Here is a 26697-nt window from a genome sequence, read left to right as displayed (position 1 = left end):
GGGGAAAACAAAAAAGGTCTAGTGTGTGGGCTGGTTAATGGAGATTAGTTGACCTTTTAGTTCAAATTAGCATTAGATGATTGTTTTATTTTTGCTCAATGTGCTTACAGTTAACTCAACGGACCATTCAAGCATAAGGTGTATGTACAGGAGGAGCACACTGCTACAGGATACAGTGAGAGGAACTATCACATCGCAGCAGTTTCTGTACTGGCCTATATTCAACACAAGGGTGTGGGGAGAGAATGTCAGTAACAAAAGAAGGGGGATCGGGAGGAGTAGGGCCTGCTCCAATGCGCGTTTGTACAAAACGAAAAGAAGGATTTCATATACTGTATGTCAATTTTAAAATTACTTAACAGTGCATTAAATGAAATAAGGGAAAAATAAAAGCATGGTGTGTGTGTGTGTGTGTGTGTGTGTGTGTGTGTGTGTGTGTGTGTGTGTGTATTAAATATATTTTACACACACACACTGCTTGGGATTTCCAAACCTTGTATCAAAATGTTGTGAAATGCCAGGGGGCAATTCAGCAGAAAAAATTTGTATTTTTGGTTTACCTGTAAAATTATTTTCTCAATCATATCACAGGACACGGAGGACTACATGGGATGTCCCATAGCATGGAATATGAGGGGGTGTGTAAAACAGTAACAAGACCAACATGCCCACAACCAGAACAGAGGGAAACCCTACTACAAAGCCAGCAGCAAAACCTTCTGCACAAAAAGGTCATTTGCAGAGGGCAGCAGCCTTACAAATGTGAAAAGAAGCTTGATTCTGACACATTTAAAACGCCTTGACTGAGAAAGGAGGAACTTGCCCTTGACACCATATAACTGAGAACAGATGAATCCACATAGAAATAATGGATCCTTCTTTGTTTAAAAAATAAAAAATAAACAAAAATAAGGAAATTGTGGATCCAGAAGTAGCCTGACCCTTACAAAGACCCTCAGGCAGAACATCAGCCAAGTAATCAGACTCTAAAACAAAGCTTTAAACTGCAGGTAAACTAGAACAGCTAGAACAACAGCCAAAAGAGTGAAGCACCTTCTACTTGGGTTGTTTAGGATTAGGACAATAGGCATCAAGTCAACACCCCCTTATCCAAGTGAAGGACCAGGAAAGGATCCTTGCAGGAAAGTGCAGCCAACTCAAAGACCCTGTGAGCTGAGAAGACTGCAAAAACAGAAAAGACAAAGTTAAAATGTCCCACAGAGACATGGAGGGCTACACAGGCAGAGAACTCCATTTGCCACCCTGCGCAAAAGCTTTTACCAAGGAATGAGACACAATAGGTCTCCGAAACAGAACACGCCAGGCTGAGATATATCCCTTAAATCAGTGGTCATCAACCCTGTCCTCAGGGCCCACTAACAGGCCAGGTTTTATGCATTACCTTGAGGAGATGCAACTTATAATTTGCTGCTCAGTGATTGCAGTATTCTATCACCTGTGATGTATTTCAGTTATCTTGCAAACCTGGCCTGTTAGTGGGCCCTGAGAACAGGGTTGATGACCACTGCCTTAAATGATACCTAAAGTTAGAGGTATCTCCACACTGGGCCGGAGAAAAGACAGAACGTGTTATATGATACATCAGCGATGCACCAGGCGACAAGGGTTTCCATGTGCAGCGCTACACCATCCTGGAAGTTGACTTTGTGTGGAGGTGGGTAGGGATTACAGAGTCAGAAACATCCCTGTCCCTCAAGAATTGGGTTTCAATAGCCACTCCATAAGTTAGCGACAGTAAAGCAAAATGGAAGATCAGACCCTGCAACATTAAATCTAGCCAATCTGGAAGAGTCCATGGTTCATCTGCCACAAGATTTACAATATTTGCATTTTACAATCTTCTTGGCCAAGCAGGTGCTGTTGGAATCATCAAAATGTCCACCTTTATCCTGCACAACAGGCAAGGGATGGCATACATCAGGGAAAACTGGTCCCAAGGGATCACCAGAGCATCTACTGCAAACGTCTGAGGATCTCATGTTCAGGATACAAACCTGTCTAGTTTGTTGTTGCATCTGGATACCAGGGGATCCACATCTTGGGTCACCCACTGCAAAAAAAAAAATCTGACCACTACTGGGTGAAGGGATTCATATGTGCGGTGTCTACAGCCCAAAGGACGTTTCTATTGGAAGATTGGTCTTGGCTGGACAGGAAATCTATCCTGTAGTGATTTGTAAGGGTACTGAAGCTCAATCAGGTTGCCACCTGGCAGATTTGGTCTGGCGTAGCTTCTGCTTTCTCCACATAAAAGATGACCAAGCCCTGGTAGAATGGGCTGCGATTCCCTTGGGTGGTACCCGTTTGAGATTGGTAGATGCAAGTCCAATATAACCGCCAGCTTTGTGGAGCTATTGAGGTGAACCCCTTCCCTCTGCCCATTTGTGAAATGACCTCTGACTCCACTGAGAGATTCTACATATAAATATGAAGAGAAGCAGGGAACCCCTAAATTAAATCAGTTTTAGGAATCGTACTGAAATCAATTCATCTGTGGGCTATGGGAATAATGCTCCAAACACAAAGACAGTAGGAATCAAAACCCCCTACAGCAGTGATCAGACTGCCTCCCTGGACAGTGGCCACAAAAAAAACACAAAAAAAAACAAACAAACAAACCATTGTTGCAGTGCTGCTTGGCAAGTGATATACAATGTAATAAACGTAATATAAGCAATATATGTGAGGACAAATCATACAGTACATTCTTGTATACGCAATATAACTGTCCCCTCATCTAAATGCAAACGTCAGGTGTTCTTCCTGTGTATTAAGCCTGAGTCCCCCCCAAGGACTCTGGTGCTAGTGATACTGCTGTGAGTAGAGTTAGGTAGATTGCTGCTTAAAGATACTGAATCTGTAGCCATAACAGGATAAACCATTCATGTTGACTGTTGCACCACGTTCTGTTAAAGTGAAACTTTAGTCAGAAACCAAGTCCTGCCAGATCACTGCAGGCATAGCTGTGCAAAATCAAGTCCATTTTGTGCATTTTATGGCACAAACGAGTTTGTAGTCCAATCTGCTGACAGCCCTAAAGCAGAATTGAACCCTATTATCCTTTACAGCCAAGGAAGCTTCTTTTGTCTGATCTGCAACTGCCATGGTGCTGTACATGTGATCAGTCATGTCACCAGCCATTTGATGTTTGGTTGATGCAGCAAGCAAATGTGGCAGTAATTCAGGCATTCCAGGAATGTAACTTTTTTAGAAAAAAAACTTAAAAATCGATAGGATTAGTTCCCCTTTATGATTCACTTCTGCTCAGGGGCAATACACAAAGATAGATATTGATTATGTTTGAATATAGTGCTATAACAACCCAAGCCAGTTATAAGGTCCGAGTGATGGCAATGACGGAAGCCTGAAACACTGCCTATAAACTCTGCACATAAAATGTGCTGCAGAGTATTATGCTTTTGAGGTGATAGGAGATATACCATATTTCCTTGATTCTAGAGGACTGGAATTATATCCTATAAAGCTACCAGTGTCAGGCCCAAGGAGTATGTCTGGTAATGTCTGAATGTGTGGATTTGATTGCGTTAGATCAGTGGTTCTCAACCCTGTCCTCAAGTACCCTCCTCAACAGGCTATGTTTTGGGAATTTCTCTTCGATAAAATAGCTGTGCAAAATACCAAGACATTAACTCTGATTTAAAGCACCTGTGCAAGATAAAAAGGAAAACCTGCAAACATGGCCTGTTGGAGGTACTAGAGGACAGGGTTGAGACCCACTGTGCTAGATGAAGCATCAGGTGGTAGGTCTCCTGGGCAATCCATATACAACTGGATTATAATCAAAGAGATACATGTATAAAGACCCGACTAGTGCTCCATGATGTAGCACCTTATGCAACAAAGCCTATTTCCTACAGAAGGCATTTAGAAATTTTACCAATATATAGAGTACCTGGTTGTGGGAAAAAAAATAAAAATATATAAGTAAAAAGTACATTGGACAGGCTCCTGCCCAGATGTCTGATACCCAAACCATGCGTGCGTGTGCACACACGCACACACACACACACACACACACGTATATGTATAAAGACAGCCGTATTGCATATAGTCTGAGTTAAAACAGTAGGCATATATAATATTAAACATGCCATAAAATTATCCCCTATTTTTTAAATGCTATGACTTTTGCGCAACCCAATCAATAACCGCTTATTGCAATCTTTTTTACCAAAAATATGTAGAAGAATATGCATCAGTCTAAACTGAGGAAAAAAAATTGTTTTTTTATATATTTTTGGGAGATATTATAGCAAAAAATGCATTTTTTTGAAAATTGTCGCTCTTTTTTTGTTTATATCGCAAACAATAAAAACCGCAGGGGTGATCAAATACCACCAAAAGAAAGCTCTATTTGTGGGGGGGAGGACAATTTTGTTTGGGAGCCATGTCGCACGACCGCGCAATCGTCCGTTAAAGCGACACAGTGCCGAATTGCAAAAAGTGCTCTGGTCAGGAATGGGGTAAATTCTTCCAGGGCTGAAGTGGTTAAAGAAGTCAGCAGCTTTGTTATTTTGTGACTTTTTTCCATGCACTTTTTTTTTTAAAGCTGCATTGGCGACCGCACTATTTGAGATCAGAAGTTTCTACACTTTAGAAGTAACAGAATCTTCTCCAAAAATCATAAACCATACAAAGTACAGAGTTCAAATACCTTTTCCTTACGGTCAATAACAGACACTCCTTCCATATTAATAGCAACTGACACGGTCTTGCGTCCAGCTCTGTTCAGAAAGCCTTGTGCTGGTTTGTCAATCTCTCCCATGAAAAAAGCACACCTGGAGAGTCACATAATAGGTTACACTGAATTCAAAAAAAGAATTAAATAAAATACACATACATACACCTTTCAGTTTTTGGGGAGCTCTTGCAACATGCAAGCATTCTTTGAGTGTGAGGAGGGCAAAGATAGCGCTCAGTGAAAAGATGATATTTAGGAAAATTTAAATCAAAAGTGCTGTTGGTGGGAAGTGCTATGTGCAATGTACATTTAACTCTGGGACACGTTTTTCTTAAAAAGAGGAGTGTCGTCTATGCGGGATACATAAAAATAAAACACAGTATATTCTCATCTCTGTGTTGCAGCACCTGTGTGATACTGCAGATGTCCCATGTTGGCGCTAAAGCCCCATACACACACTATCAGATTTACTAAAACCATGTAGTTCAAGGGCCTGTCTGATTGCATACAAATGGTTTGACCTCATATTATATGGTTTTGGTAAATCTGAAGGGAAAGAAAAAAATAAAAAATCAGGCGAAAATCTGATAGTGTGTATGGAGCTTCAGAACTGAAAGATCACATGAGTGCTGTTCATTCAGTTATTGATCTGGTCAGCTCAGAGAGCAGTGACTGTCAGTCAGCACTCATTGGAGCACTACGCAGGAGATGAGAAGGGTGCAGCTGGCGTTGGTTCTCACCTGGAGCCAGTTGTCAATCAGGTAGGTGGGTGGACTATATTGTCGGGATCCTTACAGAGCCTGGAGCCGCTCTGCCACGTCAGCTGACAATAGCCCGCTATTAGCTGACCCTGGGGGCGACAAGTGCAAGAGTGAGTGCACTCATGTGACTCACAGCAGGAGTCTGGTGCATCCTCGTTCACCATTTAAGTCTGAATTTTTGGCTTAATATGGATAAGAAAATGGACCAAAAGACGCACAGGGTTCCTGTGCAAATAACACCATAGCCTCTGTGGAGATAAGTGAACCAGCTCCATAGAGAAAATTGCTTTGCTTGGGTGTGAATGCAGCCTTAGAGGTAGAATCCATTGGGATGGATTTTTAGCCTAAAAACTTAAATAACGAAATGTTCCTGGCTCTGTTCCCTCTCCCCGTTGGTTGTTTAAGGCTGGGTTCACACTAGTGCGAATTGGAGGTGGATTTCCCCATCTCCTTCTGTGCAGTGCTTTAGAGAGCTCTCAGCAGGCATCAGGAAATGTGTGAAACATTTACCCTTTTCACATCTTTTTTGAGTAGAGCCTTAAAGCAGAACTTCAAGTAGGGGGTCCCTGGTGGGATTTATCACCAAAGAGAAGGCGAGTATTGCAGCAAAGATTGTATTTTAGTAACTGCGGGCGAAAAAATTGATTGAGGCTGTCATTGAAATATTATTGCAAAGTGTCATTCTTGCTTTTTCCTCAGTTTTAGGCGTGGCAAAATGCATGAGCACGGAGCTACAGGATGTCAGCAAGTACAGCAGGAAGGAAACATACTTGTATGTGAAAACCATGCTGGCGTTGTTCCTTAAGGGGGAGTAAGCGTAAGGAGTAAGGCGGAAGAGTGGCTCTCCTGTGCCGGATCATGCATCTAATACATGATCCAGCACTTCTGGATAAGGGACACATGCCCGTCACGCTGTCTGTGCTGTGATTAGTCACAGCACAAGCTGATCAGTGAGTGGACAGTGCCGTGCAGGAGGTTCATTCCAGGACGCCGTCAAATGATGTGCACCTGGAACAACGAAAGTCCCGCTTGGCCGTCAAACTGCTATAGGCCAGGCGGGAACTGGATAGAGGGCAAGGTGCTCTTATATATAATACTAAGGTGAGCGTTTAGTGCAATTGGTGATACACTGGCTGTACACGACAACAATCTTGAATTTTGATCCCGAAGGACACTTTTTGGACACTGAGCACATTTTAAGCATATGAATTTAAATGCCTGTTTGACATCAGAACACATTAAATGCACTTTTATACATGCATTATATTGTAGTTTTCTGTTGATGTGTCACGATTTTTGATGCACAGCTACGCACGTCATTTGCACATTGAAATTCAAGGTTTTTTTTTTCGTTAAAAAGCCTGTTTAAATATTGTGATTTTTAATTGCTGGGATTGCATATTAACACATGATAGAGGAGCAGGCTTGATTTACTTTTGATTGCACTGCACTCTTTTAGGAATATTACCACTTCTACTCATGCTGCTAGTCTTAGCCTTTGGAGTGGTGGGTTTTTGATCTTGCAATACTTTCTAGGTGAAAAGTCCCCCCCCCCTTTTGTGGCTTTGAAATTGCTACTTCAGCGTGATTTCAAACCCACAAATCAGAGCAATTTGCACTACCGATTTCATTGCAGCATGCGACTTCACTTAACAGAAATCTATGCAACTCGCAATGAAATCCCTTAAAAGTAGTGGAGGAAACTTTCATAATCGCTGCCACAAGTCGTGGCGATATGAACAGTTCCATTACCGGCAATGGGGTTCGACTTGTCATGCGATTTAATAATGTCAACTCGCACGAAGAGTCACACTGGTGTGAACAGGGGCTCAAAGTAGAAAGTCTATTTAAGAGGATACATATACTTTCTTTTCCGGTCTTTCCCCTTTTTACCAAACAGTTTGAATATAAAAAAATACAAACCCATAATAGGGAAGTTCATGGCACTTCTTCAGATACTCTTTGTAGTTTGTGGCTTCTCCCTCTTCACAAGTATTATTTTCCGTAACTTCTTTGTAGGAGTTAAGCAAAGTCTGTTCAAAACCTGCTTGGCGACTCCCTTTATTAATAAAAGCATTCAATAATCCATTCCTTTTTTTACACATATAAGGAGGAAGGAAGCACTCCAGCTTGGGTCTAAAAAAGAATAAATATGTCACAATTGAAATTTCAGCATCTTGGATATCAAATTTTTAGCACTGATACAAATAGATATCTATGCAGCTGTGATAGTAACTAAAATAGGTCTCTTGAAAGAGCACATTGCAAATAGATCTGTATTAAGGCAGATGAAGATTGTAAAACCAAACTGTCAACAAAAAGGACGAGATGAATGCCTGAGATTGTCAGCATACCATTAGGACCCCCTGGGGTATTTACTCCCAAACCTGTTCAGTATTGCAGTATGCTTGCTGGGGGCAGGATTATTATGAACGTCCTGTGTAATATGCTCAAAAACTCCAGTCTCAACCTGGGTCAGGAATGAAGTTTTGTGACCTCTGGTACAAGATTGTCAATGCTGGATTAAGAATACAAATTCGATGGGACCAGACTGAGGGAGAGTCCCAAAACGGGACAAGAAGCCCTGCTGTGAATGATTCAGACAGAACAAGTGAGCCTAGAGAGAACCCCTTTTCTTCCCTCTACATTTTCCTGTTACTTACCCACTTTCCCCAATTTGAAACTATAATGTCTGATGTAGTGTATATCTTTGTAATTAGAAATTATGTATATCCATTTGTAACTAAACTCTACCCTTGTTTTAAAGTCTAGTGGTTCTTCATCAGATTCAAGGCACCCCAAAACAAAGCACAATCTACCAAAACATACAATCACTCTGAAGAAAATACCAATATGGTGTCTATATGTGGCAAGAGTCAAGTTTGCCATTAGTACATTACATTTTTGTTTGCACAAAATTATTTTAAAATGCCCCCCCATTTTAAAAACTATATTCTACCTATCAGATTTTTTTTTTTTTTTTAAAACCAATGTGTAGCACTAACCCCCAAAAGGAGCTGCCGTTTATTTTTGGGCCTACTGTTACCTTTCGTTCTCCTTGCAACCACGTCCGTGGTAGATGGCCCAGTAACTTGAGACTGACAATAGATCCAATTGAATGGATTTTATTTGCAAACGTCAACCATTGAACAGTCTTTTAACTTGGGATCAGAGGGTTGTAAAGGAAAACTCAGGTACTCAAATGTCAAAGTCTGTAAACGTTAAAGAACTTGCCTACTTTGATATAATATTGTGCCGGGGGGGTGTCTATAGTATGCCTGTAAAGTGGCGCATTTTTCCTGTGTTTAGAACAGTACCACAGTAAAATTACATTGCTAAAAGGAAAAATTGTCATTTAAAACTGATCGCAGCTGTAATGAATTGTCGGGTCTCCGCAATATAGATAAAACTCTTTGGAAGAAGAAAAGAAACAAAAAAAAATAAAAAAATAAAAAAGAAGGGGGGAGGAGAAGAGCATGCCCCCCCCCCCCCCGGTCCATTACCAGGCCCTTTCGGCCTGGTATGAATATTAAGGAGAACCCTGAACCAAAATTACAAAAAAATTGAGTGGGGGTCCTCCTAAAATCCATACCAGGCCCTTCAGGTCTGGTATGAATTTTAAGGGGGACCTTGTGGCAAAATTGAAAGGCGTAGGGGTCCCCCTCAAAATCAATACCAGACCCTTATCAGAGCATGCAACCTGGCAGGCTGCAGGAAAAGAGGGGGGGGGGGGGGGGGAGAAGAGAGATGAGAGTGCCCCCCTCGCCTAAATTGTACCAGGCCACATGCCCTCAACATGGGGAGAGTGCTTTGGGCTAGCCCCCAAAATAGGGAAGTCCCCGTGGTGTGGGGCCACCCAGGTATGCCTCCAGGTGGCCCCGCCCTCAGTTATACAAGAACTCATCAGCAAAGAACCATCACACGGCGGGAGTCTCCCATTGAGGCAGATTGATCTCTGCTTTTTTTTTTTGTTTGGTCTGTCGTGGGGAGATAGATGAATGGACATTGTGGGACATTTTTTTTAAAAAGGACTTGTCCCCAAGCTGCGTTTTGTTGTTTTTAACACTTTTGTGAAATGCTAGGGGGTACATTTGTACCGGTACCATTTCACACGGGGGGGGGGGATTGGGGGCTAGGAACTGGGGGTCCCCTTGTTAAACGGGGCTTCCAGGTTTCGATAATACCCCCACAACCATCAGCATGGGGACAAGGTGCTTTGGTGGGCTACCCAAAAGAACCCTAGCCATGTTGAGGACATGTGGTCTGGTACGGTTCAGGAGGGAGCACTCTCTCGCCCCCCCCCCTTTCTTGCGGCCTGCATGCTCGGTTAAGGGTCTGGTATGGATTTTGAGGGGGACCCCTACACCAATTTTTTTTTTAATTTTGGCGCAGTGTTCCCCTTAATTTCCGTATCATACCCGAAGGGCCTGGTATGGATTTTAAGGGGAGCCCCCTCACACAATTTATTTATTTTTTGGGTCAGGGTTCTCCTCAATATTAATATCAGACCCAAAGGGCCTGGTAATGGACTGGGGTGGGGGATCCCATGCTCTTTTTCAATGAGTTTTTATTTATATTGCTAAGACCCGACAATTCATTACAGCCGCGAGCAGTTTTAAAATGACAATTTTTCCTTTAGAAATGTCATTTTGCTGTGGTACGGTTCTAAACATGGGAAAATGTGCCAATGTACAGGCATACTATAGACACCCCCCCCCCCCCCAGGCACAATATTTAAAAAGGAATATTTTTATGGTTTCACTTCAAAAAAACACTGCTCCCGAAAAAACACGTTTTTAAAAAATTGTCCCCTGGGGCAGGACCCCAAACACTTTATGACAATAACTTGCATATAAGCCTTTAAAATTAGCACTTTTGATTATTCATGTTCGTGTCCCATAGAGATTTTTTCCTGCTCGGTTCATCCCTAGTCACCATACTGCTGTGCAGAGACAAGAATGAAGTTCATTCACACCTCACTGTGGCTCATTGCAGTCTTAATTTCTTAGAACCTGAATTATGTAAGATGCAAATTTTAGGAAAGGGGACACTGAGAAATACTCCTGTTGCATCCCGCGATGCAATGTGCAAACTTAGTATCATACAGAGAACTTCCCTGTATTGCATTGTAGTATACATTAGAATCACACAATATACAAGTTCCATGACCAGATATTTTTGCGCCATTTTAATACTTTTTTTTTTTTTTTTTTTTTTTTTTTTTTACAAAAGAACTTTTATTATTAACGTAATCGCATGTCGGTAACAGAAAATAGTTGCATGGTATACATTAAACTGTGCAAGGGGAGACCATTCATATACATCTAACAGAGTAGACTACTTATTTGAAGCATCTGATAAAGGTCAGGATCACATCATCACCTGAACCAGTGGGTCCTGTACAGACAGAGGGTCTCGTATTGGGGGGGGGGCCCAAGGGAATGGACGGTAGAGACAGGGTGGTGATAAAAGGGGGGGGGGGGGGGGAGAGAGAATTAAAAGGAACCGAGGATAAAGGAGGAGAACACTAAAAGGGAAGTGGGGGGGACCGTAATCATGCCGGGGGAGACCCAGTCAGGTAGCATGTTCAATTCTATGGGTCCGACTCTGGGCTAGGTGGAGAAATCTCCATTTGCAGGGAGCCCCGAGAGTCTATCCAGGAGGAACAGATCTTGTCAAATTCACTCGGACAGTTCCTATTAATGTACATAAATTCTATACAGTACAAAACGTAGAACATTATTCAGGGTATTACTCCAGGAGACAACGGAGGGTGGCAGTGCAGCCTTCCATTTCAGCAAAATCTCTCTATGGGCATAGTATCTAGCTTATATTATGAATAGTTTTGTATATTTACACACAGTTGGGTCTGTGATTACATTCAGCAATGTGACCTCGGGTTAGTGCAAGGGTAATTCCTGCAGCCTTATTAATATCCGCAAGGGCCTTCTCCCAAAACTCCAGCAAAAAGGGGGCATGACCAAATCATATGTAGAAAAAGGAGGCTCCATGTTCCCACAGCGGGGACACGATGAGGACCTATCATTGTAAATAGCAGCTAGTCTCTAAGGCATATTGAATAAAGCAATCTCGTGCAGAGATCAAATTTGTGACAAAGGAAGAGACAGACCTCCCAGCCCTCCTCCGTTAGGAAGGGATATCTTGCTGCCACTTCAAAAGGACCTTGATCAGTTTAGAGGACGGAGCTATCGTGAGGTGGAAGTACAGTGAGGACAAGGGGGCATGCAGAACTTTTGACGACAGAAGGTGTTCTACTGGCTCCTCTGACTCGAGCGTGACTCCACCAGGAAACTGGTGTTAAAATGCGTGCCTCACCTGCAGGTACCCAAAGAACATCCAACTGGGAAGGTTATTAGCTATCTTGAGCTCTGGAAAAGTATACCTCCGTCACCAAGTGTTTCAGCCCCACCACCCCTCTGGAGGCCCACACTTGAGAGTCAGGCATGCTCCGCAGGTGAGGGAGGTTGGGGTTGCCCCACAGGGGCACATGAGGGAAGCATGTCCACTAATGGACCGTCTCCAGGACTGCGGCCCAATAATACCGTTGGAAGTTCAGGAGAGCAAGTCTACCCTGGCTTACGGGTAGCTGGCTTACAGATAGAGGAAATAACAAAAGATTTTAGTTTAATAAAGGACAAAGCCAGAAGCAAAACTAGGCAATTTCTCAAGAAATAAAAGAAACTTGGGGAGGAAGATCATTTTAAATTCACCCCAACCAACTGGGTTAAGAGGGAGTGACTTCCAGCCTGCACACCGCTGCAAAAACTAGGTCAGCAGGTTCAGGTCGAAGTACGAGGTAACTGGTCCGCCCAGGCGTAACCCTAAATATTTAAAGCCGTCAACCCATACCAGCGGGGTCTGCATGGCTAGCCTAGGATATGAGAGTAAGAGATAGATCAGGGATTTGTCCCAGTTGACCTTGACTCCAGATATGATCCAAAGTCGTTGATTATCTGTAGGGCTGCTGGGAGGGAGGGAAGACACATCCGTTAAAAACAGGTTATTTTCCACCACCCCCACTTAGATCCTCCGGACAGCGGACACAGCTCGTACCGAGGCCAGGTGCTCCACAGCTAGCACAAACAACCCCGGCGAGAGTGGCCCACCCTGCCAGGGAGAAAGCCGGCAAGAGAGAGTTGTTGGTGCGCACCCAAGCGCTGGAGAAGCATACAGACGCAGCCATTTGATAAATACAGGTCCAAACCCAAAATTTTTGAAGGACAGCCCAGAGGTACTCCCACTTCACCGAGTCAAATACTTTCTCTGCGTCCAGGGATACCACCGCCCACGGGGCTGTCCTCCGTAGCCCTATCTACATGCATCAGCAATTTGCAAATGTTTATGTCGATTCGTCTGCCCGGCATAAACCCAGATTAGTGAGGGTGTATAAGGGTAGTAATTACAGAGTTTAAGCAGCCAGCCAGAACTTTAGCAAGAAATTTTAGATCTACATTCAGGAGTGATATCGGTATGAGGATCATAGTTCAGGGTCCTTGCCAGGCTTGGGAAGGACCACCAATATTGCCTCAGACAGACAGGGGCAAGGAGCCCTCCTCCAAGGCCTTCAGAAGTATCTCACGATATTTGGGGAGCAGGTCGTCTGCATTATGTTTAAAGAATTCCGCCAGGGACCCAGCTTCCAAGCTTGCAGAGATGTGACTGCTAGTTAAATTTCCTTAGGGTAAGTGGACTATCTAGCCTCTCCCTAGTCGAGTCTGTAAGACATGGCAGGTCAGCTAAAGTCAGGTATGTATGCAGTTCTCCAGTGTACGTCACTCAGGAGCTATAGAGCTCCTGATAATAGGAGGCAAACCAAGCATTAATCTGTGAGGGATCTACCATAGCTACCCCAGTAGGGTATTGAATATGGGACATGGACACTGGGTGGAGTTTCCCACGACAACCAGGCCAACAGTCTTCAACTACTCTCCTTGTTAAAAGATCCTTTGACTCTGATGGAGCAGGCAAATTTTGGTGGCAGATAAACGAATAAGGGAGACATCCCACAGAGCTGCCTGGAGAGAGGAATACACCAGAGGGTCCCTATCCCTAGAATAAATAGTCTTCAGGAGCATAGCTTTATTTTTCACATCCAGTACCTCCTTTTGGGCACCCCTACATGCCCTCCCAATAGGGTCCCGGAATCTACCCCTTGTGCAGGCCTTAAATGCATCCCAAGTAATAGGGATAGAAACTGTGATTCTGTGAGTTCCAAAAATTGATCACATCAGTCTTGCAAGTGATTTCAACCCTCGAGTCAGATAGCCAGAACCTAGACAAACGCAACAAGCCTTCTGCCAAAGGACACGTCAAACTGAACTGCAGGGAAATAGGAGAATGATCAGAGATACTTCTGGGGGGGGGTAAATGATGACATCACGAACCCTGGAAAGGACAGACCCGAGGCATACACCAGGTCAATGCTAGAGAAGGTTCTGCAAGATGTAGAATGACAGGTATACATGAAAGTTAGGGTGTCTCCACCTCCAGACATCTGTAAAATTGGAGGTTTCCGCCCAAAACACCAGGTCCGTGGTAGAGCCAGATGTCTGCGTTTGTCTGCCCATCCCAGGATCTGGCACAATATTAAAGTCCCCAAATATCATAATGTTATCAATAGCATAAACCAACAGTTTGGATGCCAATTGGTAAAGTAAATGCACAGAGGCTGGAGGGGGCAGATACAAAACCACTATGACCATCTCCAATGCAGTAGTTATTGCATGTAATATACCTATCCCCTGGGTCAACATCTAGTGCAGGAAGGCTGAGATTTGCGTACCAGTACACTAACACCACGTGAGAGATTGGAATAAGTGGAATGGTATAAATGACCAACCCTGGGCCTCCTAAAGCTTAAGAGCTTACCACCAATCTTCACCTTGGAGTTCAGACCCCTGGTATTCCAGGACACCAGTTTACATATAGACATAAGGTCCTAACATCCAGTCTACAACAGGAATGGTCACGTTTAGCTCTTGTAGCAAAGGTCCAGGGCTGGTCACTCACCCCAGTACCATACAAACAGAATATTTAGCAACCCCAAGACAGAACAGTAGACATGCAATACAGAAAACAAACTGACACATATAGGCACGTAGCTAACAAAACATAAGTAAACCTCCAATTCCATCCGCCTCCCCGCACCACAACCAGAGGAGGCCCAACACCCAAAACTGAGAAGGGCATCAAGCCCATGTGGGGGCACAATGTGCAAAAAAGGCAACGATGACCGTCTGCTGGAGTACAGTACATAAGCCAGAAGTGCCTGCTATTGCATAGTGCCCAGGATGAACTGTGCATGTGCCGTATGTGATACCACAACAGCCGATTTTACGATCAGCTGTTGTGTTGGCGAGACGGTGCCTGCACACAATAGCCGACTGAATAAATGTTTCGGTCAGATTTTGCCGAGGTACGTTCAAGTAGGTGAGGGGCGGAATTTAACATGAAGGGGACTGATGTTTTCAAGGATGGCCACTGCTGCAGAGACAGGGGCAGAATTTTAAATGTTTACCTAGCTAAATAGGCCCTCCCCTGCAGGAAGAATAGAGATTCTATATAGATTCGATAAAGATTTGTTTAGCAGATTTGTTTTGGCTTCGTTAAAAAAATTTGCAGCATCATCTTTGCAGCACTGGTCATCATTGAAAATGTCCGCACCCTTCACGTTAAATTCTGCCCCTCACCTACATGAACACTCCGACAGAACGAGGCACAATCTGACTGAAAACTGTCCTCAGTCAGCGTCTGTGCTATTACGTACAGCGCATGCGCAGTTCGTCCCGGGCACTATTCAATAGCGGGCACTTCGACAGAACACCGGCCCCGAATCTAGGGTCCTGCTGCCACCTCAGGGCAGAAGATTGTGGCATTCTTGGGGTGCCCTGTCACTAGGCCTGTGATGAAGCCAGGACCTGACAGGAAGAGAGGACTCGGGAGGCAGAAGATCAGGCCACCATCTGACTGCCAGGAGAGGTAAGTGAGTCATCACACAGAGGCTGAGAAGAGTCCTTAGTTGCGTGACTGGGGTTGAAATTTGTGAAGAGGTGGTATTTGTGGAGTGTAGGGGGTAATGCTGGGGGTTAACAGTACGTCCGCCGACACCGATGCTGGGGGTTAATAGTGCGTCCACCGACACCAATTCTGAGGGAAAGGAAAGTTTGCATGTAACCCCCATTGGATGTGAAAACTTGACCTGTGGCCCCTCAGGTAATTTGAATTTGCGACCCCTGATCTAGAGTCTACTTTTTCTAAATCATCTATTATTGGGGATGTGGCACCCTCTTATATCTGCATCCACAGTACCATCCTGTTGGGATGCCCCTTCTTTTTCCAAGGAAACTTCCCTGTCTCCCTGTTTAGAAACAAATTGCTTTGTAACAATAATTTGATACAATTGATCTAAAAAATAAATAAAATAATAATGAAATCTCCCTCCAGAGCCCTGAACCCTGTTCTGTAAGGTTCCTAAATTGTGAATCTCCCTTATAATGCATATTTGCTGCCCCAGGATGCTGCCGCCCTACCCCCTCAACCCTCCCAATCTTATTCTCCTTCCTGTCTCATTTCAACAAGATTGTTCCTATGAAGTCATTGCTATACGCTGTTGCGTCCATAAATTAAAATATATAAAAACTCTTTGGTATATGTTGCTATACATACTACTCTATACACTCATCCTTTCTTATGTTTAAATCGAGCATGAGGATTTCCTCAGTGTTACAAGAAGCCCTCTCCAGTACTCGTGTGCCCCTTGTGGCTGTGCTTCACTCTATGCTGGTCTCGCTGGTTGCTCACTGCTGTTTCCATCTGGAGGCCTCTGGATGCGCCAATTGGATGGTTGTTGGGACATGTACTTGCATTTGTTTTGCTAACATGCAAGTGTTCCTCTATATTCTCATATACCTGTACTACGATAGGTTTTTGAACAACTAATGACTGTATATTCGGCATACATGTATATACTGTACGTCATTTATTACCATTTTTTGTCAGTTTTTAAAGATTGAATCAAAATTGGCCTACACATCCCTGAAGGAGTTTCTTCAAACGTGTCAGGCATGGTCCGTGCGACTTGCTGTGGTGACCCATACACGGTAGTCCCTGGACCTCTCTAGAGTTTTGTTCTTCCGTATTTTTTTCCATATCTATGCAATTCAGATGTCTATAGCCACCTATTGATTCAAATTTTAATTGTTTATCAATAAATCATCTATTTGGGCCATTCAAGTCCCGTAAGGGGGAGTTCCTTCTCCGCTCTTATGTTCAGTAGCCTAGTTAAAAAAATTGTTTAGCATTCCAATGCAAAATAATATTTTAAAAACCTTAAATGAATAAAAATACACAAATCTAGAGAATAGGCCTTAAAACTGCATATGAAGTAATGGAACAATACTTTTTAAGCCAGGTACATTTTACAAACATCAGTCAGCAGGGGAGCACTGTCGAGTGGCAGGTCTTGTCAATTGTGATTGACAAGGACAAGGATCCACTGGATTTATATCGACGACACAGTTACGCGGTAACAGAAGTAACAGAGGATGGGCATTGTAAGTGTGCTTAACAATACCCCATAAGATGCAAGCAAGGCAAGACAGGTTAATTACTGTACATGTGATAGGCCGGCCACAGCTCACACCTTAGGTCTTTTATGAGATTACTCCTGACCCTGATTGTATAGTCTTCCTTAGGCTGCTTTCACACTGGGGCGTTGATGGTAAAGCACTACTATTTTTAGTGGCGATTTACCATAGTTTTTGGCGGAGGTTTTCGCCCGCTAGCAGGGTGCTTTTAACCCTGCAGTAGCGCTTTGCCGGCACTGCCCATTCATTTCAATGGGCAGGGGTGGTTTAGGAGCAGTGTATACACCGCTGCAAAGATGCTGCTTGCAGGAGTTTTTTTTGTAACGTTCTGCCAGTGCATTGCCTCAGTGTGAAAGCACTCTGGCTTTCACACTGAGACTGATGGGAGACGTTTTTCAGGCGCTATTTTTAGCCCAAAAGCACCTGAAAAACGCCCCAGAGTGAAAAGGGGTCTTAGGATGGCCATAGACAGAGCAAATTTCTTTCATGCAATGTGTTGACGGGGGGAATCCCTCCCATGGAGCCATTGTGTTCTCCCTGCGGGGGGGGGGGGGGGGGATCCCTGCCAGGAGAACACAGTGATTATTGCTAGCAGCTGTACCACTTACTAGCGATAACCACACGTTAAAACCAGGTGGTTGGTTTTACCCAAGAGGATACATTGGGTACATTCAGCCTGCCCATACATGATTCGAATCTCGGGTAGATCTAATTCGGCCAGCTGAGATTCAAACCATTTATGGCCGGCCTTAGATTTAAACACAATCATGTAAAGAGAAGGCCTACCTAAACTACCCAATTAAGATCTTTGCGCTATGTAGTTTTGGGTAGATCAAAAAAATAGGATTTTTATAACAGCTTACTTGTAAAAATCCTTTTCTTGGAGTACATCGTAGGACACAGAGCCTTTACTATTTACTTAGTGGGTTATAGCTACCTTCAGGTGTTGACACTGGCACACCCAATACAGGAAGTTGACTCCCTTATATAACCCCCTCCTCCTTCCAGGAGTACATAAAAGAAGAGGGGCGGGACCTCTGTGTCCTATGATGTACTCCAAAAAAAGGATTTTACAGGTAAGCTGCTTTAAATTTCCTATTTTCTTTCTCATACATCATAGGACACAGAGCCTTAAGTATTTACTTAGTGGGACGTCCCATAGCAATGCTACTTGAGGGGAGGGAGACAACCCGTAGGGAGGGAGGGAGGGAGGGAGACAACCCCAGACCTTGAGGGCTTATACTGCTGCCTGCAGCACACTGCACCTGAAGGCAATATCCTCATTCCTTCTTATATCCACTTGGTAAAATTTTGTGAATGTATGGACCGAAGACAAAGTTGCGGCCTTGCAGATCTGAGCAAAGGGAGGCCTGGTGACGCACTGCCCAAGAAGCACTAACCGCTCTGGTAGAGTGCACCTTAACTTGAATAGGGGGAATCTTACCCCTTAAATCATATGTTTGAATTATAACTTGTGGAATCCACTTAACAGTGGATTTCAACACCACCTGTCTTTTTAGGACCCTCTGGCAGAATAAATAAGACATCAGTCTTACGAATCTGAGCAGTTTTCTTTAAATAGATTTTCACTGCTCTCACTACATCAAGACAATGTAGTGTCTTTTCTTCCCTGGAACATGGCTTTGGGAAAAACAATGGCAGGACAATATCTTCATTCAGAAGAAAGCCTGAAACCACTTTTGGCAAAAAGCCTGGATGAGGGCGCAACACCACTCTGTCCTCATGAACAATCAAATATGGCTCTTTACAAGAAAGAGCAGCCAATTCTAAAACCATCCTTGCTGAGGATATAGCAACCAAAAATATCAGCTTCCTAGTCAGAAGGACTAAGGGAACATGCTGTAATGGTTCAAATGGGGTTTTTTGTAACACTGACAAAACGAAATTCAAGTCCCAAGGGGTTAAAAGGTGACTTAACTGGCGGATTAATCCGCATCACCCCTTGCATAAAACCCCGGACTATATAATTCTCCATTGATATATTTAAGAGAGAATGATTTTTTTCCACCTGGCAAAAAGGAATGTGGAGGGAATTGGATAAAAGCGGAAAATGTTCAGCTTAGACACATAATACACGGAGGGAAAATAGCACAGGAAAAGTTAGAGAGTGAAAAAGAAATGTTTGAATTTAAATGAGTGGTGGTATCTCCAACTCAGACATTAGGCCCCGGCCCTACCGGGCCCTCTGACAGGCGGAGAAGAACTGACAGCCTTGGAGCGTATGTGTGATGGAAGAACGGTGCGAATAGGAACCTCTTAGATATATAAGATTTTGACGCGGGAGGATGAGCTGGAGGTACCGCCATATAATAATAAAAAAAAAATTATATTATATATAATATAGGGAAATAGGTCCACGAAATGAGAAACAAGAGATAGGGAAAATACTGAAACTGGCTCTTAGCTCCTCAGTCAACATAGGAATGATGGAAACAAACTATAAGTGTTTAGTGAGATGGTACAGAACACCAGACATTGTAGCAAAATATCAAAGTGGGCAGTCTGGTGAGTGTTGGAGGGGGTGTGGACAGATAGGATCTATGGCCCACTTGTGGTGGAACTGTCCAAAGATTAAAAAATATTGGGAGGAAATATTAAAATATATGGAAAAGATAACGAATGTCCAAGTTCGAAAAAACCCATGGGTATGCCTGTTCCATGAGACAGAATTATCCTTAAAAGAACATAAAAAGTCCCTGCTACCCCAACTATTAAATATAGCTAAGAGTATGATCCCAAAGAAATGGAGAGAAGTGGAAGAGCCTATGATAAAAGAATGGTTTGAGAAAATAGATATCTTTAGGATGGAATATTTTGATAGGGAGGAAGAAGGGGGATAGAGAACCCCAGAGAATATGGAAAACATTGAAATCAATGAGGATATATAAACGAGGTATATGGGTTATAGGGATACTTTTAAAAGGGAGGGGGACGGGGACATGCCAGAAGTTCTCCGCCTTGTAGGATGGAGACCACGGACCTGATCGACACCATTCAAAAAGAGTGAATTTTTAGGAACCAATTTCGATTTTTTAGATCCAGAATGGGCCTGACATCTCCATTCGGTTTTGGTACCATAAACAGGTTTGAACAGAAACCTAAACCTTGTTCTTCTGTAGGGATCTGTACGATTACCCCTTGAGTCAATAATCGCTCTAATGCTTGAAACGGGGATGGTCTTTTCCCTGGATCCTTGGGAAGGTTTGATCTCAGAATGTGAAACGGTGGAAACTCCCAAAATTCTAGTTTGTATCCTAGAGTCACTGTGGAGCGAGCCCATCTGTCCTGAGTGTCCCTCTGCCAGACTTCTGCAAAACGCAGACGTCTTCCCTCCCCCTTGGTGAAGGGAGACACCTCTTCATGAAGAGGTCTTGGTATTCTGCTTTGTAGTCTTGTGGCTCCAGGTCTTCCTTTAAGCCTGGGCCTGACCCTGCAATTTTCCTCTGGAATCTGACGGTGGAAGCCATCGCCACTGCCTAGAGGCGGATGCGCTTGGCGCAGGAGAAAAAGTCAGTTTAATTGAAGGACGTTTATACTTTCTTTTGACTGGCAAGAGTACTTTTTCCACTGGAAATTGTCTGGATGTATTTATCCAAATGATCTGCAAATAGTCACTCCCCATGAAATGGGGAACTAGTCAGCAGGTTTTTGCAGGGTGCTTCGGCACACCAACCCTTTAGTCAAAGGGTTCTACGCATGTGTACTAGCACAAGTGCAAGGAAAGACGCCTGGTGAATACAAACCTTTATAGCATCTATGGCAAAACATAATGCTTTTGGTAAATCGGCCAACTCACCGGCCTGTTGTGCAGGGAGCTTGTTAAGGGCCTCTGTGAACTGGTCTTTTAAGGACTGACAGGTGCCTTTAGCTGCAATTGCAGGCTGAGCAACAGTACCTGCTAAAGAAAAAGGATTTTAACAGGAATTACAACTTTTTATCTGCTGGATCCTTTAGCATTTGTGCATTATCCACTGGATAAGTTAAACTTTTATTCACATGGGAAATCGCAGCATCTATGGCTGGAACGTTCCATTTTTTTTGTGAATTTTTCCCTTCATAGGATAGAGAACTGAGAATCTCTTTGGAAGGAGAAAATGCTTATCCAGATGATCCCATTCAGTATAAATAAGCCTCTCTAGTAATGTGTGGACTCGAAGCGCATGCACTGGTTGTGAAGGTTTCAAGGAACCCAACTGTTAGGGGTAGCATGAAAGTGGAGCAAACCATGTCCGTAAGGATTTGTACCCTCAGATTGTGAAGCTGAAACTTCAACTGTTGTTTCCTCCTCAGAAGAGTATTTGGTCTGTTTTTCCCAATCGTTTTAGGGCAATACCTCATCCTGTCCCCACTGTTCCCCGGGTAAGGGGTTTGGAGTGGGAGAGAGGGATCTAGCACGCTTCTTATCCCCTTTAATGGAGCATGCGATTAAAGCTGCTAATCTTTCTTCTAAGCCCTGCTGCAGGGCAGAGGAAAATGCATCTTCAGGCACGTATACAGGGGCTGAAGTGTGAGAAGAAGTTGCAGCACCAATTGCTTCCAATGACTCACCCTGGCTAGCCAGATCAGGTATCTCTGGAGAGGATGACAATGTCTGGAGTTCCCAGTGCCTGGGGGTGGTTTTGGTGCCTTAGTAGTAAGCCTTGAAGCCATAGTGCAAAGCACAAAAAGCAAAAGGTACTCTAAGTACTGTTCTATTTGAACAATAGTAGGAAAAAGAGTGGTAGCATAGAATGAGTTAATGCTAAATAATAAGTTTTTTCCTGTACTGCAAATGCCTGTGTAGACCCCCTCACATGCATCAGCGATTCTGTGTCCTGTGGCAGCCTTGCTTCAGCTGCTCCGATAGACACTGTCTGTTTCCCAGAGTATCAGCTTTAAGCTTTTTCAGGTGTGAGCCTGATTGTCTATGCGCCACGCCTTTTAGCAAGAGGGGAGGTGGGGAGGGGGGATTTACAAAGCCTTTCAAATTTATGCTCGTTTAAACATGTATTCCTATCCACTCAGTTTCCCCATTTAGGGGGAGGAGACCCCCCCCCCCCCCCCCCCCAGCTGCTGAGACACACGCTGTATTAGTACAGATTTAAACGGGGTCTATATACTATTACTCCCTCTAGAGGAGTTTTTAAGGCAATATAATTGAAAGAAAAAAGTCATAGGTGGATTTTGCAGTTCCTATGCTTTCCTCTTACCTTTTCCTCGCTGCAGGATACTGCTGTAAAACAGACAGATCCAAACTTCACCCATCATGGCGGGCAGCGTGGTTAAACCTTCAAAGACTGGGGCCCTTTTAATAGGGGTTCCACTCCTTTGGACCATGTATAGCACCCCTCAGGACAGCTTTAGGTAATGTAGCAAGACCAAAAAGAGTCCTGGTTCCTAGGGTCCAGCCCCCAAAGTGGAGCGTTACAGGCAAAACCTCGTTCTTCTATTCGAGGCCCGGGTACCATCCTGGTGCCGCAGTGACTGGATGGATCTGGTTGTGGAGGCTTTTTAAATCCAGCATGGATCCCTCCTGGAGTTACGTAGAGCACCTTCACTCGTGCCAACACCTTTAGATACTGGGGAAAAAAACGGAGGTACTCTTGGAAGGAGGGGATATATAGGGGAGTCAACTTCCTGTATTGGGTGTGCCAGTGTCAACATCTGAAGGTAGATATAACCCACTAAGTAAATACTTAAGGCTCTGTGTCCTATGATGTACGATAAAGAAAAGAGGATTGTACAAACAGTGCGATCACTTTAAGAAAACTGAAAACTTCTTGCGATACCACAGTTAGCATCTTATGTTAGTCTAATAAGATAGGCAACATTTTTCAAGTGATGTGGTGAATGGTGCTATTGAGTGCAAAAAACGCCAACTATTAAAATGTCATCAATACTGAAGACGTACAGTATGAATAAATTATATATGTGCGTATCAGGGGGGAGAAGTAACCCAATATTTGCAAGGATATAAATGCCAACTCATACATGAGAAATCTAACTGCAGTGAGGAAACAAAAAGGTACCGTATATACTCGAGTATAGGCCGACCCGAATATAAGCCGAGGCCCCCAATTTACCCCCAAAAAAACTGGCAAACTTATTGACTCGTGTATAAGCCGAGGGTGAGACATGCCTGTCCATCCCTGTGTGTGTGTCCGTCCATCCCTGTGTGTCCGTCCATCCCTGTGTGTCCGTCCATCCATCCCTGTGTGTGTGTGTGTCCATCCATCCATCCATCCCTGTGTGTGTGTGTCTCCATCCATCCATCCCTGTGTGTGTGTGTCTCCATCCATCCACCCATCCCTGTGTGTGTCTCCATCCATCCACCCATCCCTGTGTGTGTGTGTGTGTGTGTGTGTGTGTGTGTGTGTGTGTGTGTGTGTGTGTGTGTCCAGCCTACCTTTGTCCCGAGCCTCCGTCCCGTGCCTTGCCTCCTTGCCTCCGTTCCGTCCCGTGCCGTGCCTTGCCGTCGTGTCGTGCCTTGCCTTGCCTCCGTCCCGTCCCGTCCCGTCCCGTGCCGTGCCTTGCCTTGCCTCCGTCCCGTGCCCTCTTCGGCGGCCATTGTAAAATTCAAAAGCCGCGCCTCCTCCTTCGCCTGTGATAGGCGGAACACTGAATTTCCCAGCAGCCTGTGTTCCGCCTATCACTGCCTTCGTATCATCCTCGTCCGTAGTACGAGGATGATACGATGTCCGTGATAGGCGGAACACAGGCTGCTGGGAAATTCAGTGTTCCGCCTATCACAGGCGAAGGCGGAGCCGGAGGCGCGGCTTTTGAATAGAATGGCCGCTGTCTGTCTGCTCGACACGCTGATCGAGCGGGCAGACAGCGATGACTCGAGTATAAGCCGAGGGGGGCACTTTCAGCCTCAAAAAAGAGGCTGAAAATCTCGGCTTATACTCGAGTATATACGGTAATCCAAGAAACATATCCACTGGTATGTACTGGAGTGGGAAAAGAATGTGAGTTTTGTAATGTAGTGCTGTGGGAAAAGAATGTGGGTTTTGTAAAAGTCTTGACAAGCCATAAACTCTTTAACCCTTCACTTCTGAGGCAGGATTCACACCTATGCACTTTAAGTACTTTTTTCATTTTGCAGATTTTTACTACAGAATGTGTTCCATAGGAAACCATTTTAAATGGACTGTAGTGTAAATCTGCAAAATCCAAAAGTGCCAAAAATGCATGTGTGTGAATCCAGCCTTATTCCTATTCTTTAGGTCATTAAGAACTCGGATCTAAACATTTTTTACTATGTTGCCAGCTTCAGTAAGATAAAAGGGGTCTTCACCTGGCAAGCTCTAGTTCCAGAGGCCCCGATTTAGCAAAACAAAAGAAAAATACAAATTTAAACAATATGTAGGGGAGCACAAAAAAAGAAAGAAAAAAGTGTAATTTGGTACAAAGTCTAATATTTGGGAATAAGGAAAACCTTTTAAAAAATGGCCATGCACCTTACAATTAAATCAAGATTTACTTACAACCATGTAGTGCAAGGGGCTATCAATTACATTTAAAACTAGGATCAGCAAAGCCAAAAGCAATGCCGCTCTAGGCGAGTGACTAACTCTCACATGTTGCGAGCTGGAACCCAGGGTGCTGCACAGTTGGTCTCCAAGGCTTAGACCCCTTTCACACTGGGGGCATTTTGCAGGTGCTATAGCGTTAAAAATAGCACCTGCAAACCACCCTAAAACAGCTGCTCCATTCACTCCAGCGTGACAGCCCAAGGGCTAAAAATAGAGCGCCGCTTTACCGCTGACGCCCTAGGTGGCACAGTGTGAGAGGGCTCTTAGTAATATGCACAAATGCAGAATATTGCTGCACTCTCTGGTATCTTTATTGAAGCATTAAAATTACATCACAGGAACAATAAAAAGGCAAAATGTGTTGAGCTAAATTCAGCGCTTACTCAAATCTCATATACATACATATACCAAGGAGTGCAGCAAGGACAAGCCTCGTTAGATAACATACAGCGAGAATCTCCAGTTTACTCAACGGCCTCTTTAATACGAAGCTCTGCCTCCAGGAGACAGGACTACGTATTACAGCCGTCTCCCAACAAACGAGAGATTCCCGCTGTATGTAATCTGATGGAGTTTATCCCGCCCCCTTCCCAGCAGCCCAAATGGAAGTATCGGCATATAACACTCAAACATTATTTGCACCCAATTTTCAGGGTGAAAAAGTGCGTGGTATACGCCAGTTCATTAAAAATAAAAAGTTTGGTCAAAGCTTTTTTTGGACATACTTCTCTGGGTCACAGGATTGCACTTATTCTTGCTCTCCTATTACTCCTGAGCAGCTGGTGGTGAGCTAAAGCCCACTATCAACGAGCCACTCCAAGCACTGGAGGAGCAGAGCCTAGAAAGGTGGTTATTGTAAAAGCATTTACAATAACTTTTACTCATGTGCTTCCTTTTGGCCTAACTATACCATTTAAAAGCTTTAAGAGGTTGGGTTCACATCCCTCTGCTTCTGCTGTCATGCATTTTTCCTTGTGCGTTATGTTTTCTAACACAGAGTACGGCAGATCACACAGCTTTTTTTTTTTCTTAAATAAACTGAGATGTCACAAAAGACATCTAATAAACTTTAATTGCTGGCTGCACTGTACTTTTTTTTCAGTCTACTGTACCCGCACATCATCGCGCTGCAGTGGTGTGAATCAAACAAATAGGACAAGGCATTTTTCCTTGTCCATGCGGTGGGACTGCATTGGAATAGCCGCAGATGTGAACAGCCTTTTTGGAATCAATGTATATTCATGACATATGCGTTTTTAATGCACTGTAAAACACACATATAGGAGCAAAGGTGTGACCCAGGCCCAATAGCGAGTTGTGGAATACATGCAACACATCCAGTGTTGTGTTTTCAATTATTTTTAAAATCCCTAAACTTCTTAGTTCTGAGCTTTCCTAATGGGAGGATATTGCTAACCAGTGCTCAACACAGTTAAAGTATAACAAAATATCTGGAAATCTATCTTTGCATATCGCAGCTTACCAATCATTAGATGTGGTGGCTGGATCAGTTCTCTTTTCTTAGGCCCCCCCCCCCCTTGTTTTCACCTGGTAATCTTGCCAAACACACACCTCCTGTATTCTGGATGAGTGAGCACAGGTAGCATATTTGGACAGCAACATTGTCTGGGGGAGTGGGGTTTTATATGCATTAGATTTAAATACACTAACAAAAACGGAAGCCAAAAACTTCAACTAATACTTTAAGCAGTTACAGAAAACGTTTTTTGTTTTTTTGGGATAAAGCCATTACATAATTTTTTTTTTTTTTTTTAACTGATCATTGCAAGCACCCCTGCTAGTGTTAAATGGTTTATCCCATCTTTTTTATGAATTCTGCTGGAGAGCCTGTTCTTTTGAAAAACAGGCTTACTGGCCAGATCACCAGATGAAAATAAAAGGGAAATACTAAAAAGGGAAATGAATGCACTCATCACATCTAAGAATTGGTAAGATGCAATTATAATAAAATGTTTGCTTTGGATTTAATACTGCTTTGAGGGTATGTTTTTACAGAAAAGCAGTAATCAAGTAGTCTTTACTACAAAAAAAAATAAAATAAATAAATAATA

At 43.6% G+C, this 26697-nt stretch overlaps 1 protein-coding gene across 2 annotated transcripts in view; it reads right to left on the bottom strand.

Moving 5' to 3' along the window:
* The window catches only part of FRMD8 (FERM domain containing 8), a 50778-nt gene that overhangs the window by 10911 nt on the left and 13170 nt on the right, over positions 1–26697 (bottom strand). For both annotated transcript variants that reach the window (XM_077459202.1, XM_077459194.1), the window contains exons 7-8: positions 7408–7620; positions 4697–4820 (exon numbers count right to left, since the gene is read on the bottom strand). In XM_077459202.1, coding sequence (XP_077315328.1) covers positions 4697–4820; positions 7408–7620 — 337 coding nt within the window. The remainder of the gene's footprint in view (positions 1–4696; positions 4821–7407; positions 7621–26697) is intronic.

This window comes from Lithobates pipiens, unplaced genomic scaffold (assembly GCF_037356315.1).
Source record: "Lithobates pipiens isolate NorthernLeopardFrog02 unplaced genomic scaffold, aLitPip1_a1.2 Scaffold_10, whole genome shotgun sequence".
Lineage (NCBI taxonomy): Eukaryota > Metazoa > Chordata > Amphibia > Anura > Ranidae > Lithobates > Lithobates pipiens.
Note: the sequence above shows the minus strand (reverse complement) of the source record. Positions and strands in the feature narration are given on the sequence as shown.